Here is an 18,936-nt window from a genome sequence, read left to right as displayed (position 1 = left end):
CATGTAAAGCCACAGTGTTTTATTTAAACTTGTTCGCTTTTTCATTTCAAGTCATGGCAGTACTGGTGAGATGAGTTCAATATATGCAAAGTTTTTCTGCACTTTTTTGAACTTTTAGCAGTTTACTGTTTGTTCCTGGGGAGGGGAGGGCAGGGGAGGGGAGGGGAGGGGAGGGCAGGGAGGGAGGGAGACCAAGGAGCTCCCACTGGCCTTTTAAGTATGTAAGGAACAGGAGTAGTTTAGCATCCTTAGAGATGGATTTGATGTTTGATTTCACTCTTTACTAGGGTGAACTGACAGGTTAATTTTATGTAATTACTGTTTAGTTTTTAGCGAGAAAGTTCACTTTGATTAGATGCTGCTGAGGGTAATTTTTCGCAGCAATTCTTGCGAGGTTTTTATCTATATTATTCTTGTTAAAGTCAGTTAATATTTTTAGGCTGGTTTTGTGATCCTTCAATTTTTATCTTTATTTGTTCAGGGCTCACAATCCAAGCCTTAGTAGAGGAGAGCATCCTACTACTGACTATATACAATGTTACAAGCCTTTTTTTTTCTTTGAAGGTTGGAATCTCCTGAATCCTTTTGTCCTTCACAAAAATACTGAAGAATGTTACCAGTATAAAATGTTGCTCTCTTGATATTGAACATGAAGAATTGACTCTCAAAAGCTGATATTCAGAACTTGAAACACCACAAGGGGGTCAATTTTGTGTGATAACAATTGGCTAGAGAAATAAGAGAGCTGAATTCTAGTACCTACTCTGCAGTCTCAAACAATCACTAGATTATTGTGTGAAATATAACCTCTTGCCTCTTCCTTCATGCTCAAGAAGCGTAGCTTCTTGAGCCAGCATGGATGTTGGTGTCTCTTAATTATATACAGACTTAAGCCCAAGTGAAAGCACTTACACTGCAGCACATAGTAGGCTGGCTAGGATTTTGGTGAATAGTTCTGTTTATATTAAGTTTAGGCTCCTAATGGTAATGTAAAATTTCAGGATTTGTCGATGTTTCAGTCTGTGCTGTAATACTTTCTTTAATGGAAAAGGAAGAGATAATACATTTCTGCATTTGTTTTAGCTGGTGCAAGTTGGAGCACTCCCAACTTTGTAGCTGTGGTCAGAGGATGGGAGGGAATGTACTGTCCCTCCTCTGGCACTAGCAGTTGTGTAGCTTGGGAGATGAGCAGGTTCAGGTAACTGATCCATGCAAAATCTAATTCAGCCAGGGGAAGCAGGATGATAGCAGCCCCAGCATGAATCAGCTTCACTTTTGTACAGCTGGTCTCATAACATACTTTTCTGCATTTTTTTTTCCATTTTTGTAACTTAAGAAATAAAGCATGAAATTATGTAAAAAGTATAAGCAGTATTATTTTACAAGCTGTGTATGTGAACCCATTGTAACAAGTTCCATTGTATTTTTCATAGGATATCACTACTTTAACTGGTGTTCCAGATGAGCACATCAAAACCAGAAAAGTTCACATTTTTGTTCCAGCACGTAATGCAATGCAAGCAGGAGTTAACAATACAAAGAAATGGAAGATGGAATTTGATAACAGGGAGCGCTGGGAGAACCCTTTAATGGGCTGGGCATCTACGTGAGTAGTTACCGAATTTGGAATACTTTTCTTCTATATTTGGCTCTTACTAGTCATGTAAATTTTAAGTTCGAAATGCCCTTTCTACTGAAAATCTACTTGTCTTTTAACAGTACTTACAGTAGGTGGTTGGGTTTGTTAGTTGTATGATTAATGATCTGTTATGTTTAAAGGCAGATTTTAGCTCACAACATGACCTGGAGGAGTTTGAAAAAAGGTTTTAAGAACCGGAAACTTCAGTGATTACATTTGTGGTGATTACTGTGTGGCAGCATCAAGAAAAGAAGGCTGTTAGTTACCTGAAGCAGCTCTCAGTTGCATCTTTTAAATTTGGTTAAACATAAAACAATACTTATCTTCTGGATGTTTTTTATTTTTTAACAAAGTTTTATAAATATCCTGAAGATCTAAAATGAGCCATAACTATTTTTTTTAAAAAAAACCAAACTTATTTAAAATATTACACTGTTTGTTTCAGTGTTGCTAATATTAATAGTAAAAATGCTTAAATATGCCAAAATCCAGAAAAGTATTAATCTTGGCTAAATATGCTGTAATTTGGAGATGAAAGTATAACTTGGATGCAGCTAATTTTTAATTCTTTTTTCCCCTCTATAAATGTGCTACCTACGTTTTACAGTGTAGTTAGAATTCCTGTAAACTGTGAGGACTGTGGCAGCAATTGTCCTGACAATATTGTAATTTTGATTTGAAGCTGTCTTGTTTGAGGCATATTCAGAAAAGTTAATTATTCTACATAAACAAAAATCAACCACTCGAGATTATTTTTCAAGAAGGATACAGTGTGTACTGAAGATGTCTGGCTGCAATCATATTAGCACTTACAATCAAAGAATGCAAAATTCTGTGGGGAAAAAACCACCTTTAAACCATGAATGTGAAATAATTTGAGGACACATTTTTTGAGATTTATTAGCATTCTAAATCAGATCACAGAATGATTTTTTCTTTTTTTATTTATTTATAAAATAAATATATCCAGAAATATTAGTTCAAAATAAGACTGAAATCAAGTCTTCCTGTTATGTTGGTTTCCCATAAAAAATTGAGGAGGCTCAAATGTGTAGCATCTGTGTTGCATTGGTATTGCAAAGCATTAGTGAAGCCAAGCTCAACTATCATTGGATGAGAAAAAATACTGAATATGAATTAACAGTCTAATACAATTAATATTTTAAAATATCTGTTTTAAAACTTTAAGCCTGTATATACATTGACCTCATCTTAAGCACGCCCTGGGGTTTTTCACCATTTCATTTTAAGCATAATTTAAATTGCTGTTTAAGAAAAGATTTCAGTGATTTAATGTGAATGCCTTGGATGCCTCGGCCACTGCAAGTAGTTACTACATTTAGCAAATAATGACCAGGTTGTTTCACAGGGTATAAATTAATTAAGTGATAGACTGTTGACCAGCAACACACCTTTCCCTCCTATCTTGTGTGTCCTCTAAGTGTCTAGCCACTGAGTATGGTCTGTTTATACCACTGCACAGATTACAACACTGTAGCAGGTACTACACCTACTTTAGTTCAGGTTGAATTTAACTTTTCTTCTAATCCCCCTTTGCTTTTCCATTGACTTTAACCTCCCCAGACAAATTATTTTCTGGGTGGGATTTTGCATGATCTCAGCCAAAACAATGGCTTTTAACCTTTCTAACAGTTATAACCGTTTGTGCTATATAACCATCTAGAAAAATAAGCCATGGTATTAAGGGCTTACCTGTATGTTAAATTGTCCTGGAGTGAGCTTATTGTGGGAATTTAAAAAGCAATGGCCATTTTGAATTAATCCATCTCTGCATGCGTTTTTATTTTGGGGTAGGGAAAGGAATATTTCATGTGTAAGCAAGCTCTAGGTAGTCCAAAAGCAAGTGCTATGTTGAGAATTTACACTGCTGGGTTAAGGGTTTAGTAAACTAGTTTGTTAATTTTTTTAAGGAATTCTCACAAAAACTATTTGTGGACATTCTGGTAATTTCAAATTACTGTGCAACACACAAATACCTAAGAAGAGTTTCTCCTCTTCAGATTTAATTTCTGCAAAGAACAGTTCGTAGAAGTTTTCCCATTTACTCGTGAATAATGTAACAGGGTTGGTGGATTAGAGCCCTTTTCCTCTGAATTCAATATACTTACTTACCTCTAGGTCCTTGCTATATTTATGTCATTTTACAGTCTCATTTGCTTTTTTGGTTGCATTTGTTGTTTCTTGAATATAGGGGTTTTTTCAGTGAAATTATCCAGTTGTAGATCTAAACGAAATGGATCCATGGTGGGTTTTTTTTAAAGTGGGAGGTTTCATTACAGGAATGCCTATGGATAGTTCTTGAGTACATCATTTAATATAAAGCTGTAAACAAAGAAACATGGGAAGTACATGGTTTTCATTGTACAAGATCTCCTACGAAAATGTGGAATCCCAGTTTGCAGTGCCTGATAAGACAGTTTAGGGTAGGCATATGAAATCCTGTAGCACTGATATTGCTGACATGCAATATGATCATGCTGGCCATCCTGAACTCCAGTTTGCTCACAGATTATCCCAACCTTAAATACATGAATAGCTCATATATGGAAAGAAATCAAAAAGCTGTGTTTAGATTGGATGAGAGATGATCCCACGTGAAAACAAAACAAATAATTTCCGCGCAATCCCAATTTCCAAGCTGCCTCTGTCCTGGAATGTTTTTGCCAAACTTGCAGTACTGAACAGGCACTGGTCCCTCACTACATTTCAGACTTAAACTTTTTGTTCCCACTTAGCAGTGTTGAGAAGTTTTTTTCCAACCCCAATTGTGGAAGAGAAGAATGATAAGAAAAATTGTCACAATATTGCCGTGTATTTGGGTCACTTGATTCTCCACTGATCACATCATGGACTAATTCTTAGTTCCTAATTTTCCCTACTGCATTTATAAGAGAAATCTTTAAATGTCTTCAAGAGAACCCATCTTAGTGGCTTGTGAAAATGTAATTTCTGCCTTTATCCTGTTTGTTGGGGTTTTGGTGGAGGGGGGGGAATATATTGGATATATAGTGAACTCCATTTTTCCATGTGTACATCAGATAAAATTACATTGTTGTCTTTGCTGGAAGCTAGATTCCCCCTCTTACCCTCCCCCTCCGCCAGTCACAGGCTTTGTCCTTTATTGTAGAGTTCAGTGTATCTCTGGTTGCTTTTTCTCTTCATTTACCCTTCTAGCTTCAAAGAGAGAACAGTTGAGAGGCAGCTCCTTCAATAGTTTGTTGCAATTTGGTCTTGTCTTCCTGGTTGTCTCCCAGGCTCATGTACAGTATTGTCTCAGGGAAGCATTATCTCATCATTGTGCTGCTACAACCAGTATCTTCTCTAAAAGTTTTGTAGATTAATTTTCAGAACACCATTTTTTTTCATCCTTTGTCATTATTCTTAAATTGACCTTTTATAGCAACAAATAAGGCAGTTTGGTTTTTTTAACTGAGATTTTAATTTGCTTCAAAAAGCTTTTTGCAGTTTGATGCCTTTCAGAAATGCAGTTGAGGAATAGCTGATCATCTAAAACTAACCACTGTGTATTTAGTTAGCTAGCAGTTTGTATTTCTGAGCTTCATTTTCAGTGGTGGCCTGTGATCTGCTTGCTGTACTGGAATAATTTATGTAGGTCATGTGACCTCAGCCAAAGCTGAACTCTTGAGGTTTTTTATGTACTTTCAGTCTATGATTAATTTCTGCTCTTCTAACTTTGATATTCTGCTCTTTTCTATATAAGGTTATTCTTTCCCTAGCCGCTCTACAGACTCCTGGTCTCCTTGAAATACTCAAAATTACCTTAAGCCTTCCAAAAGGAGAGGGACTACAGAGCTTCAAAATTAAAAAGGTTGATGCAGAACACTTACTATAATCTCAGCAGGTGGTTAGACATGTTTGTCTAATAAAAAAGTTGAAACATTAATTTCTGCAAGGAGGGAAGTTTAACAGATTGAAAGAGTGAAAAAATACCCTGCAGAAAGTAAGTGTTAATCCTGGAAAGAATTAAAAATAAAGGGATTTTTAATGGCTTGTGAGGTGGTGTACTACAAAAAGTTACATATTACAGCATTTGACTAGCATTTGAGATACAGGTGTAATTATTTTATATTTCAAATGTGCTTAAAATTTGCCATCTGATTTCTTACAGAGCTGATCCTTTATCCAACATGGTTCTTACTTTCTCTACTAAAGAAGATGCCATTGCTTTTGCTGAAAAAAATGGTACGTATTGTACCTATTGTGTATGAGGGATTCAGCTTTATATAGGCAATCTTGATCTCAGAGTATTAGCAACAGTAAAAGTACAGAATAAAGCATCTTCACTCTATTCCACAAAACTGGTAGACCATTAGTGCTCTACTTGAGAAGGAGGAAAATGGGGAGGAATATTTCTGAGGGTCCTGAAGGCATTGAATCTAGGCCTTCCACTTTCTGGAAAAGTGTTCCAGCCTCTTAGCATTAATATTGCAATGCCTTTGCAAGTATCTGTGTTTTGAATGAGAACTGAGCCTTGCTTAGGTCTTGGAGGAAAATTAATATTTTTATCTTTAAAGAGTATCCCAGGCTGGGGGTTCCAGCTACATGGCAGTAGGATTTTTGCCTGAAGGCTTGACATGAGCATCTGGATTTCTAGTTAAGGAAATGCTGTCAGAACCCATGTGAATGTTTGATAATCAGAAGAACTGAAATTGACTACTAAGTAAGCACACTGGACTTTAGTTTTGGCCATGTTGCAGAATGGATTTATCGTAGAATCATATTATATCTCAAGTTGGAAGGGACCCGTAAAGATCATCAAGTCCAACTCCCTGCTCCTTGTAGGACTACCTCAGACTAAACCATATGACTAAGACCATCGTCCAGACACTCCTTGACAGGCTTGGTGCTGTGACCGCTTCCCTGGTGAGCCTGTTCCAGTGACCAGCCACCTCTCAGTGAAGAACCTTTTCCTAATGTCCAGCCTGAACTTCTCCTGACGCAGCTTCGTTCCATTTCCTCGTGTCCTACCGCTGGTGTCCAGAGAGAGGAGATCAGCACCTCCCCCTTTGCTGCCCCCCGTGAGGAAGTTGTAGATTGAGGAAATTGAAATTATATTTAACACTTACACGTGATGATTGTTCATGTTTGAGGAAAAGATGTTAGAAAAGCCAGTATCATTACTTAATATTTTTAATGCTAATGATGTATCAGAATGACTGTATCCGTAAATTTATTTGGTTATTTAGGCTTGTATTTTCTCACAGAATTATGGTAGCGCAAGCAGTATCCATAATCTCAGCCTTTTGAATATTCAGCAGTTCTTTTATGTGTTGGTATGAATTTTTTGCTGCATTATTTTTTTGTGGTTTTTTTTTTTTTTTAAATTTTAAAAACAAGTTCATTTTCCTTAAAGAGCTAGGCTCAATGCTTAGTGCTCATGGATGTGAGGAAGATTAATTGCACTGACTTAAAGCCAGGAATAATGCATATGGAGCGTAAGCTTCTTCAGAAGTCTTCCCTGTGGTCTGCAGCTTTCAACTCTATGTAGTCTGGCGTAAACAGACAGTAAAGTTTCTTGGTCAGACCAAATTGTGCAAAGTTGTTAGATGACTTATGTTGTACACCCAAAAAACAGGGTAAGTCCATTAACTTGTACAATTAAGAAGTTAAAGCATTTAAAGCATTTAAGAAGTTAAAGCATAATGTGCAATTTATTTGTACTTTTTAATGGTAAAGGCTAGTATTTAATTCCTTTATTCCTCTTTGAATGGATTTTTTTTAACAGTCTTAATTTTATTGACAAACAATTATGCTCACTAAGGAATTAATAGGATCATCATATTTGCATTGGATACACCAATTACTGTGCAATTTTAATAGTATTTTGTAATGTTTTATGAACAAATATGAAATTTGAGAGAATCTCATGTTACTTATGCTTCTGTATTATTCACGCTATTTCTGTTTCTTGGGAAAATCAGCCTATAAGAGGAAAAACCTGAATCCTGGCCTATATATCACTGTCTTAATGTGCTACTTACGTCATCTCTTTGAAGATGTTATATTTTGTCCTTTCCAAATGCCAATTCCAGTAAAATACTTGATTTATTCACTGTAGAAGGTTATGCCTTCACTGAATTAGTAATGAATCTCCATTGTGTGGGAAAAGTACGAAGAAATTCTACCAACTAAACTAAGGCTGTGACTTAGTATTAATATTATTAGTTCAATATTCACTTAGCTTGCATGCTTAATTTTACCATAATTGAGATGTACCAAACTTTTCTGCAATACTGGCTTGCCTAAATTATTATTCCATTTTTATTTAAGGTGGCTTAGTTTTATGCGTTATGATATGTACATAATATTTTCTGAGGTAATAGCTTTGGTATCAGATATAGCTGGGAATATAAATTTTACAATATTTAGTTCTGCTTTTGAAAATAAATTATAAATTAGGTACACATTTACAGTGGAACTTAGCTTGTAAACTGAGGTGTTTTTGAAACACATCTAAGTCTAGGAACACAAATCCTTACCTCTCTGTCCTTCCCATATGAACCACCCAACTTTTCCGTTACAAAATTCCTTAAGTACCTCAAGTTTAATTTCTGCAAATCCTAGATATTGCAGGTATTTTGATACGATTGGGAAGCCCAAGAGTTCTTTCTCACCTGAAAGCTTCAGGAACCTGAGGCAAGCTATCTTTCTGCCTTCTGCATCTGATGTGTTTTGTAATGTAGGAATAACAGCACTGAATACACTGAGATCTCTGTCCAAAATGTGACAGCTGAGGATGGTCTGAAGTTGAGGCAAGGAGGAAACACTTGTTACTGGATGAAATTAAAAGTTTAGCCTGTGGACCTAAATTCTTTTTTGTCCTGTCTGACATCACCAAGGCAGTTTAAAAACATTTAAACTGTTTAGTAACAAGGATGGAGAGTTTTTCTACTCCACAGTAATCTTTAGTCAGGTGATGAGGGTGTTCTTCCAGAGATGATGAAATCTGATTTCTATCCACTTGGCTTGTGTGGCAGAGGAAGAATAACCTCCCCCACCATTGTGGTATTTTTATAAAAGTGACCTCTGCTCTGTCATGAACAACTGAAGGTGCCCAGCTCAAGGAGACCATTCCAGAGTGTGAAACCTTATCAAATGTGGTGGCTTCTTGCAATCCAAAGTTAGATGTAACTAACTTTGTGGATCTTGGATAGCTACAGCAGCCCAAGTCGTTGTGCTGGCAGTTGCAAATCTCTTTTCGGAGGCAATCGGCTCCTTTCTATCTAGTGTATAAAAAGATGAAGCAATAACTTGGGGCTGTTGATTACATTCCAGCTGACAAGTGCCTCAAAGTTAGGTGTTATAATGCTGAATGTTGCAATACCAAAGTGTGTCTCTGGATCTAGTACTGGCTGTTTATCCAAGCTTACATTATTAAACAGCACAGGAGGCAAAAGCCAGTGTTCTCACAGATGGAAAGAATATGTTTTTAAAACGTCTATTCCAGTATTTCTTACAGAGAATAGTTAACTTTGAAATTAACATTGATTCAGCCTAATAAGCATGAAGAAAATGTTTGTGTGACATTTGTGAATACACAAAATTGAAGTACAGTGACATGACAATGTCTTGTGTCTTAATGTCTTAATACGTTTTGATGTGTAGATTATCTTGCATGTTTTCTGAGCATCTTAAATGTAAAAATTCAGATATATGTTAAACCTTCTAGGACTTACCAAGTTTTTTGTTTTAAAACTAAGGAAGAAAAGTATCATCTTATTAGTATCAGTTAAAACCACTTCTAGCTTCAACTCAAGTATCTCAACTTTGAGTGAAATGTTGCAGCTAAAGAGACCAAACTTTGGAATACTGAGTGCTGCCCTGGCAACTTTCCAGGCACCTGGAGGCTGCAACCAATTTGCATTTTGATTTACATAAACACTGATGTCTCCACCTCCTCTTTTCTGACATTTTTTAGCATTTCTCTTGCTTAACTATCACATAATTTACTTGTCTTCTATCATTTAATTCCTTTTTACTCATAATTTTTTATGTTCTTGTAAAAATCTTGAGTATTAAACGCCTTTGTAATGCTGAAGTTTTTCCCTTGCTTCTTCCTTTCTTTGGTCCTCCCACCCTTCTTTTTTCTCTAGCTTTCCAAGGTCTCCATTCTCTCCCAACCTTTGGGACAGATCTTCTGTATGATATTTTTTTCCGCCTTTCCTTATCTTATTTTAATTTCTTGGCCCAGCACACATAGAGCCTTAGTGCTTCTGTGATACTATGGAGTTGCGGAGCCATGAACTTGCAGGACAGTCACTGTTTTGTGTTGAGCTTTTCACTGATGAGACTCAAGTTTTTGCAGAAGTAAAAAAAATGGAGGTACACAGTATGGTGAAGTCTTATCAACTGAGAGAACGGGCATATGTCACATCTATGGCATTTCAGTATTCTCTGCTGCCAATTACAAAGCAATAAACTAGTGGATGTCTATGTGGAGAAAAAGATATTAAAGTTAAAACATTTAAGTTGCATTTGCTCTGTATTGTATGCTGAGAAATTTAGAATTTCTTTGTTTCTTGTCTCCCCCCACCATTTCCCCTGTAACCTCCAGGGTGGAGCTACGATGTTGAAGAGGAGAAGATTCCAAAACCTAAATCCAAGTCTTATGGTGCAAACTTTTCTTGGAACAAAAGAACAAGGGTGTCTACAAAATAGGTTGGCATTGGCTGTCTGACTGTGAATAAAGTCAGCTGTGCTATATTTATAGTCCATGTATAATACATCTCTTAATCTCCTAATAAATTTGACCTTTAAAGTACAGATGCATCTTGTGATGTCTATTTAAAATGTTTTTGATGTCTCCAATTGAACCTGTTACAAATTTCCCTATAAATAGAGGAGATTTGAAGTGTTCATACTTCTAAAAAATTGCTGTACTAGGAATATATCAACAGGAATGTTTAAAATCAGCTGCATCTTTAAAGGTTATGGCTTCTGTTTGGTGGTAATTTTATATTCACTATCTTGTTTAAACTTATCAGCCTTGCATATACAAATTCTCTCAATAGAAGCTGGGGTTTTTCTCTTTCTATACAAGAGAAGTTTGTCAATTCAAGAGCAAAGTATGATATATAAAACTTAATATTTGAGTAAAGGTGTATAGACTATTCTGTATAAATGTATATTATATAACATCCTTTCTGCCCAAATTGATATTGTCATTTTTCCAGAAGCATTTATGACTGGAATAGAAAGCAGTGTTTTTTGTGTTGGATTTGGTCCAAAAGATTGAGAGTGCAATTGTTTCCCTGTGATGTTCTTCAAAAGTGAAACTATGCCGGTTAAATGTGCACAAATAAAGTCAGAAGACTTTTGGGTGCTTCATCAGCATATACTAATTATATAATTACAGTTCTATTTTTTTATTGCTAGTTACATGTTTATCTGCACTGAGGTTTTCTGTTGCCTAACAAGAGATGTGGTGATAGAATCTCAGCCTTAACATCGAATATGCAGCCTAAACTCAGTTTTTCTTACATGACATTAAATCATTAATTTTAATAATGAACAGTATTATGTTTGGAATCCTTGGTTACATGTCTATGGCTTTTGATTTATTCACTTTTAACTTTTACTTAACAAGTGAAGAGGCGCACACATGATCAGTGAAATCTATTACAAATTGGGGGAAGGTACACCTTTTTCATATTCAACTGAGAGTTTTATCTCAACTGTCAGAAAAGAAGCAGTTGAGACAGCTCTCTCCACAGAGATATAAAGAATGGTGTAAGTGCTCTGCACTGAATTCCACCTAAAAGAAATCATAAAACTACCTTGTGTTGCCCAGATTTGTTTCGGTTTTAACCAGCTTCCCTATATGATGGCTAAAATTTGTTTAAAGCATTGTTTTTGACCCAGTTTCAGTGTAGTCAACCAGTTGGCTGACACTGCTAGTTTCCTATCACAGACGGGAACTGTTATTCCAGTTCATCTTCCTGTTGAATTTTGAATGCTGCATTGTGCAGTGAAGCCTAAGGTCCTACAGAAATGCCAGAGTGCACCAAACTGGAATCTTAACAGTCGAGAACCTACTGCATCTCTTTGTATGCTGATCTTACTGAGGAGACAGTAATAAGAAAAGCCATTTTGGTTCTGGTTTGGTTTTTTTCCTTCTGTCTTTTACAAGTGAAGAGCAGCAAGATCTTAATTGAATGGTCCTCAAGCTTTATAAGATTGTTAACATTAAAACTGAAAAGTGCTTGGATAGCTAATGCAGCAGATACACAGCTTGGGTTTTGAAATTATGTAGTCCAGGGAAATGACTGATAAATGTTAGATACCTAACATTATCTTTGGACACCTAATATATGAAATTGCTCTATGTTAATAGAGCATAACGAGAATCAGTTTCACATAGAGCAGTTTGGTTTTTTTCTTCTGCTGCTAAGATAATGGAAATATTCAAAGGAGAATTTCAAGTCCCCTTCCTAAGAAGGTGGCTTTTTCTTCTTTTTTTTTTTTTTAAATGTATATGTTCAGCATGATTCTGTACTGTACACCCTACCTTGAAGTCTTTAAGTTGTGTTTGAGCTCAGACCTTCTTTTCCTCCAATCACTTTCCTAGGACTTGGATGGCTTCTTAAGAATGAGCATGCTGACAATGGAAGAGTTGATTATCGTCACTATAGTCTTCAAACCCTAGAAGTGAAATTGAATGCAAGAGCTTGCAGAGCACTAGTGCCAACAGGAATATATTTTAGAGATCAAAAAGTCAACTAGATACTAAACTTCATTACCCTTTCATTAACTTACCAGAATACTACAGCACTAGGCTGCAACTGGAATCATACAAGATGATCTGACCACCTTTAGTTAAGTACCTTCAGAAGGGTATGTTTTATTGGTCAACTCCAGCTTCTGTCTATTCTGCAGCGTGTTATGACAGGTAAGATTGCTCCCAGATCTAGAATATGTCAAAACAAAAGGTACAGCAGGAAAACTACCATAATTAGGTTTTCTAGTATCCTCAACTGTTGATCTGAAAATGGAAGTCTAAAGAGATTTTGAGAACTCAAGGCTAATACAAATGCTGAATAAGATTAGAGATTCATCTTTGTGGTAGGTGTAGTTGTGCTGCATCCAACTAATCAAAGCTTTTCATGGCAGTAATATTTCAAACCTCTGGAAACACCAAAATCATTAATGGGGGAAGAAAAAGTTTAAAGGTCCCAAACAAATAGAACATGTTCTTTATGCAGTGGGATTTACATGCATCTGCGGTATCTTACCACCTTCCATGGCAATAACAACCAAAAGAGTATGAAAGAATTACAAGACAATTTCATGCCAGTTGCAGAGGAGCCTTACACTGATGTAACGTTTACATTCTTTCACTGAGCTGTGTAGATTTAAGAGGTTTTCTTTACAGTTTTGTGGCTTCCATTATTGTGGAAAGTCTAATGCAAAAAAATTAACGGACTGATCTGAAGTAGTTTACACTTGTGTGGATATATTGTGTGAAGTTTTGGAGGCAGAACTCTGCTGCAGGACAAAGTTCTTTCCCAGTTCTAGCAAATCAGTCTGTAGTATGACCAGTTTTCTGAAAAAGTCTTATTATCTGTCATTGCTGTCTCAGCCAGCTACCTGTCACAATGAGATTTGGATTGTTCCTTTCAAGTCTGGGTGAAAGTTCCTTTTAAGAAAGAGGCAACATCATAATCTTTCCTCCCACATCCTACTGCTTTTACTCCCAGCTTTTACATCAGCTCTATGAAGTATGTAGCACATACCTTTTCATACCTTTTTTTTCATGTGGTCAAGAGATATTAAAAAAAAAAATTCCTACATGAATTTTGAAAGTTTGGCCACTCCAGTACTATAATTTCTGTTCAAAACCAGGAATGCTTTGCTGAAATTTTAACTTTATTAATAACTCCCCTATTTTTTATTTAACCCCCCATATTTGTATTTCCCCCCTTCCTGCCACTTTTTCTCAAAGCTCCTGGCCATGAATTCTGCTCTGTTAAATGTATTCCTGTTTACATGAATTCAGTTTTGAGCCACATAAAAACAAAACCCAAACCAACCCTGCTTAGCTGTCTTCTGAATGCTCATATGGTCCTAATCTTTATGTTTTATGACATTTCTTTTACCTAAGCCTAACTGAAGTGGAAGTAAATGATCCCCATTGTGTTGCTGACTGCTGATAACCATATCTACTTTGTGCTATAGGACTCCCTACAAAATGTGGGTGCATACCTGCAGTACTTCAATATGTTTTGCATAGTTCCGTTGTGATAAAATTACATTTGCAGGATACCAAATTATTTTGAAGACTGGCAGCATTCATAATTCCAATGAACAATTTTTTTTATTATAACAAAGGCCCTGGAACTCAAAATCATGATGTTGTAATGGAACCTAAAGACTGTCAGGAAACTAAAAGAACAGTTTCAGATTTCTAGCAGTGTATTCGTTAACTGTGCAGTTTGATGGATAATTTAAAACAAATCAGACTATTAAGTGATACTATGAAATGGAAAATTTAATTACCCTTATCTGCAAAGTTTTGTCATGTGGTAGAAAAAGAGACATGAATTTGGACTAATTTTAGCTTTGCCTGTAATATCACACCAGGAACTCTTGTAGTTTGGTTTTGCTGGAGATACAGTTGTCTAACCTTATATTTTGTTACTGGGTATGCCAACATATTTTGTTATTCCAAAAAGAAAAGAAGTGCAAATAAACCTGAAATAACATGAAAAAAAATAATTTTAGACAGTTGTATAGTAACATGATATGTCTGGTAAGGCAGCTTGCTTTGATAAGTCATTGTTCTTATTCCTACATTCTGAGAGGGATTTATTTTTAATGGGTACTTGATTAATGCTGCTACTAACACCAACATTGTAAGATTGCTGAAATAAATGTGCCTACAGGAACTTAATAGAACAACAAGGCAAATTATTTTGAAATGGTATTAAAATGTGGGTTTCAGTTGGATTTAAAATACTGATTCTTCCATGTTCATTATGAGGGAAGGTAGAAAGGTCCCTGTCTTGAACAGAAGATGTGAATGAAAAACTTTCTGGACAAGTTGGTGAGAATAAATACAAAGGTCAGACAGTAGTCTTGTGAAAGTCCTGAAGGAATTGAAATTTGAAACTGTATAACTATTATCTGTGACTTAAACATTTTGCTTAAAACTCTCTCTACCTAAATAATATGTGGCAGATTTTGGTTTTTGGTTTATTGGGTTTTTGGTTCCCCCCACACACTCCCCCAAAGAAAAAAGTCTTTATAAATAGTGCTGTGAACAGAAATGATATAAAAATGATGCGTCAGTTGGCTATTTTAGATGTAATTCACTTTAATGTTCTTTACAGGAGTGATGAATGTGGGAACAAGGTGATTCAAGTAGTCCGTTTGGATTTCAAAAAGGTCTCTTATCAAGTTACAGAGAGAGGCAACAGCATACATAAAGACATAAGTATCTTTTGTTTGAGAAGCAAATCTGCAGGGTGGAATTAGCTCTTCAGTCTGCAGGAGAGAGAACTGAAGATGAGTGTGGTAGTGGCCTCTAAAATCACAAGTGGTGCAGAGAAGTGTATAATTATTCAGTGTTTTACATACAGAGGCAGATCAACAAATTTATGAGGATACAGCTTAAAAATAAACAAGTACATTTTCACATAGCAGATTTTGAAATTCACTGGCAACTTTTTGACTACCAAAACTTAACTTTACACTAGCTCAAATTCAACACAAGAAATGCATGCAATACAAGTCTATTAAACATTAAATAGTATAGTGTGTAGAAAAATCCCTGAGCTAAAGCCTGCTGACGGGGTAGAGGCTATCCTTGGAGTTAGCCCTATTTTTATGTTTCTTTGGTGGTCACTGAGCCACTGACAAAGCTAGGTTTGTTCAGGTGGATATCCTGCTCTCGCACAGAATGGCTGTTCTTAGTACTGTTTGCCAGTACGGTGTTCAAACTTTTCATTCTGTTGTGTTTGTCAGTGTTTTATGATTAATTAAATACATTATTTAGAGTAAACAAAGGACCACAAACAACTTCCCCTTCAAAGCTGATGAAGATTTACTACTGACCATCATGATCTTCAATGATCATCATACTTTTTAAAACAAGTTATACTCAGATACCTATGTGTGGCTAAATTCCACAGATTCAAAATTATTGTCTAAGATTGCAGAAGTATTTAAATTATGATTAAATATTTTTAATACTATATGTACAGTTTACTCTCCTAAAACATCCCAGAAAAACAATGCCTTGACTTGATAAATAAGTACAGTTATTCTTAAAAGGTATCACTGAGCCAGAAGAAGTGAAGAAATCTGTTTATTCTGGTATTGTGCCTATAAATACTGGAAGATATTTAATTTCTCCGTTATTAGGTAGAGGAGATGAGAAAATTCTTAGCATGTCTATCAAGTAAAGCATTTGTCTTTCAGCACGCCTTCGTTGTCTGTTACAGGAATAGGTATGCAAAGTTGTAGTCAGTCTACTGAGATGATTTTTCTAATCAAATGCAAGCTTGTCATTGCTGCCTTCTGCCTTAACCAGCTAAGGGAAGTCAAACATCGAACTGAGAAATACTGTAAACTTAAAACATACTAGTGCCTAATAAATTCCCTTCTTATTACAGCACCTTTTCTGATCAGTTCTTGGATGTTTCACTATTTTGGTTTACATGTGATCTGATGTTGTTGCCAAATAGGTGTTTTGTCAAAATTACAGAGCTGCTCAGAAGTTATATTTATTTTTGTTTTCTTCCCCTGTTCTTGACCTGACCACTTCTATTGCTTCGCTTGGGATGTCTGCACAGTGCTTGTGAAAATATTTTTGAGTGATGCATGTGGCTAGGGAAATGCTGCTGTTACAGTGCCCTTTACATTGCAGACTGTCTTATTCGTTAATATATTGCATGGGTCATTCAAGTTTTAGCTTTCTGATGATGCATTTTTTCTCTTTCTCTAGCAGGACAGATTTTCACTTTATTATTGGGGTTCCGATAGCAAAGTTCCTTTACCAGTCAACATCCTAAAGTATAGTCTTCAAATATATAAAATACCCAATAACTAGAACAGACATAACATCTCATTTATAACAACTGAAGAAGCTTCACTGAAACACTGTAAAAGAAACTACTAAATGTTCTACCACTTCAATTAAATAACTGTAATTTCTACTGTCACAATCCTTAGTTTGCAACTGCTCTTTGCAGCTATACCTAAAACAGAACTTGGGAGCAAAAGGTACATTTGCCTCAACAGGGCGTACTTACCCACAGCACTGAGAATGTGCAGTAACTAGATTCCACAAACCACACTTGCACAACTGTAATAATTATGTAGGTAAAATGATTTAAACAAAACTACTTTAAATAACTAGGCTATAAAAAAGGAAAACCTACGTCTGTGAATATAATCCATATTTTAAAAATAACAGTAAATTGGAAACAACTTTGATGCAGCCCATCACTGTAACTTGGTGTAAAACTGCAAATGCCAATATCTTACAGTATCTGCTTTAAAGTGAGGTGATGTGAGAACTACCCACCTGTCCACAGTGTGGATATCCACACTGAAACTGTAGTCCTTTAATAGCTGGTGGATTTTGATTCATTTAGCTGATGCAGAAATCTGAAGAGGTGAGATGCGCTGAGCTTTAGAAGTGCCTTTTTGTCTATTGCTGTGGGTGTAATGTAACTGTGAAATGTTAATGTCTCAAAAGAGAGACTAAGCAAGTTATTGGAGAGGAGAAGAAATATCATTAAGGGTTATTAAACACATAGAAGCCACCTCCAGCAGAGAAGTCCCTAAAGCAGAAATAGAAGACAATTTCTCCAGAAATAGTGGAGACTCTGAAAATACTCAAAGGTACACACGTTGGCAGGCATCCCTACAGAGCTAGATGGCTGTCTACATTCACTCCCCAACAGAAACAGGACCTGGGCTAGATGGAGCCACTATAACCACCTTTATGCTCTTATAACCACTTACAAGACTATAAACAGAGACTAGTTAAGCTACTACCTTCTCCACTGTAAACACCTGAAGTTCAATCATCAATACCACTCTTCATGTCTGAGACATAATTTCCGATCAGTAAAATATCATCTGAGGGATTTTGAAGCTCTTGAATTTATATCTCTATATCTGAATCTCCTTGCTTTGCACAGTTTAAGATCGAATTACATAGATACTTTTGTTTTGTTGTATTATCTGAAGCTCCTTCAGGGTTTTTTTCCTGCCTCCTTTAAAAATGATGGCTGAAGCATCCACCTGTGCTACAAAGAATGGATAACAAATGCCATTTATACTTTTTTTTTTCCCTCCAGGCTAGTAGTTTCATTCGGTATTGAAGTCCTGTCTTATGTCTCAAGATGCCATATGCTTTCTGAAGGAGCCATAGATGCTACCAGTGAGTGCAATAGAGGAGTGGAGAGAGTTAGGTATACTCACTTCTCTTGATGTGACCTCAAAAATAGCATCCTCACTTCCCATCAGTGCCTACCTTCGGATTTCAGACTGATTAAGAAGCACAGGAGAGAGAAATTGCAGAGCCCATGTTTGAACTTAAGCCTTTATCTTCCTGAAGAGAGCCAGAAGACCATGGAAGACAATATAGGAATCCCATTTCAGGAAGGGCAGCTGTCTTACTACCTGAAATATTTTGAAAGAAGAAGCTGAGATCATTTTCAGTTCCTCCCCTCCTTGCTTTCTATCCACTGGAAGGCAGGTTATGAGGAAAAGCAGGTAACAAATACAAGTAGCACTTTGCTGATTTTTACATGTTAGAACAGGGTAGAAAATAATCAGCACCTGGCTCCCCCACCCACCAATCACAGAGTGCACCTTAGGAAATTGTCTCAATACCAGGCTTTGCTTCTTGCCTCCTTTTCCCACACTACGTGATAGCTTATCTTCAAAGCATTCCCATTTCACTATCTTCAGACAATTCTGTTTTGCAGATGGAAGGCAGCTTTTTCTTTTTCCTCAACTTTGATCATTACCATATGGTCTTTCATACGTGCTCAAGGTCTCATTTTCTCTTCCTGGACACTTTTTCTGACCAGGTCTCTATAGAAAAAAAACAACTTAAACACAAAGTGATGTGTTTCTTGGGAGTATTTTGGATTCCAGACAGAAATAGTTGTATGGTGCCAGGGACATAGATCTGTGGCCTGGCCTGGGGATGAATGTTATCAGGTATGAGGTCTTATCTGAGAGGAATGTTAACCAAAGACGCAAATATCCATAATAGAAAACAAATGGTGTCACAGAAA

At 36.3% G+C, this 18,936-nt stretch overlaps 1 protein-coding gene across 2 annotated transcripts in view; it reads left to right on the top strand.

Annotated features, from left to right (window-relative positions):
• NDUFS4 (NADH:ubiquinone oxidoreductase subunit S4) overlaps positions 1-10,442 on the top strand; it is a 48,336-nt gene extending 37,894 nt beyond the window's left edge. The window contains exons 3-5 of one of the 2 annotated variants that reach the window (XM_074856149.1): positions 1,434-1,606; positions 5,790-5,863; positions 10,236-10,442. In XM_074856149.1, coding sequence (XP_074712250.1) covers positions 1,434-1,606; positions 5,790-5,863; positions 10,236-10,339 — 351 coding nt within the window. In that variant the 3' untranslated portion in view covers positions 10,340-10,442. Of the gene's footprint in view, positions 1-1,433; positions 1,607-5,789; positions 5,864-6,463; positions 9,720-10,235 lie in introns of those variants that run through there. The other variant, XM_074856150.1, reaches the window with a different exon arrangement.
• The last annotated feature ends 8,494 nt before the right edge of the window (positions 10,443-18,936 follow it).

This window comes from Strix uralensis, chromosome Z (genome assembly GCF_047716275.1).
Source record: "Strix uralensis isolate ZFMK-TIS-50842 chromosome Z, bStrUra1, whole genome shotgun sequence".
Lineage (NCBI taxonomy): Eukaryota > Metazoa > Chordata > Aves > Strigiformes > Strigidae > Strix > Strix uralensis.
The sequence above is the reverse complement of the archived record's forward strand: the minus strand, read 5'-3'. Positions and strand labels throughout refer to the sequence as shown.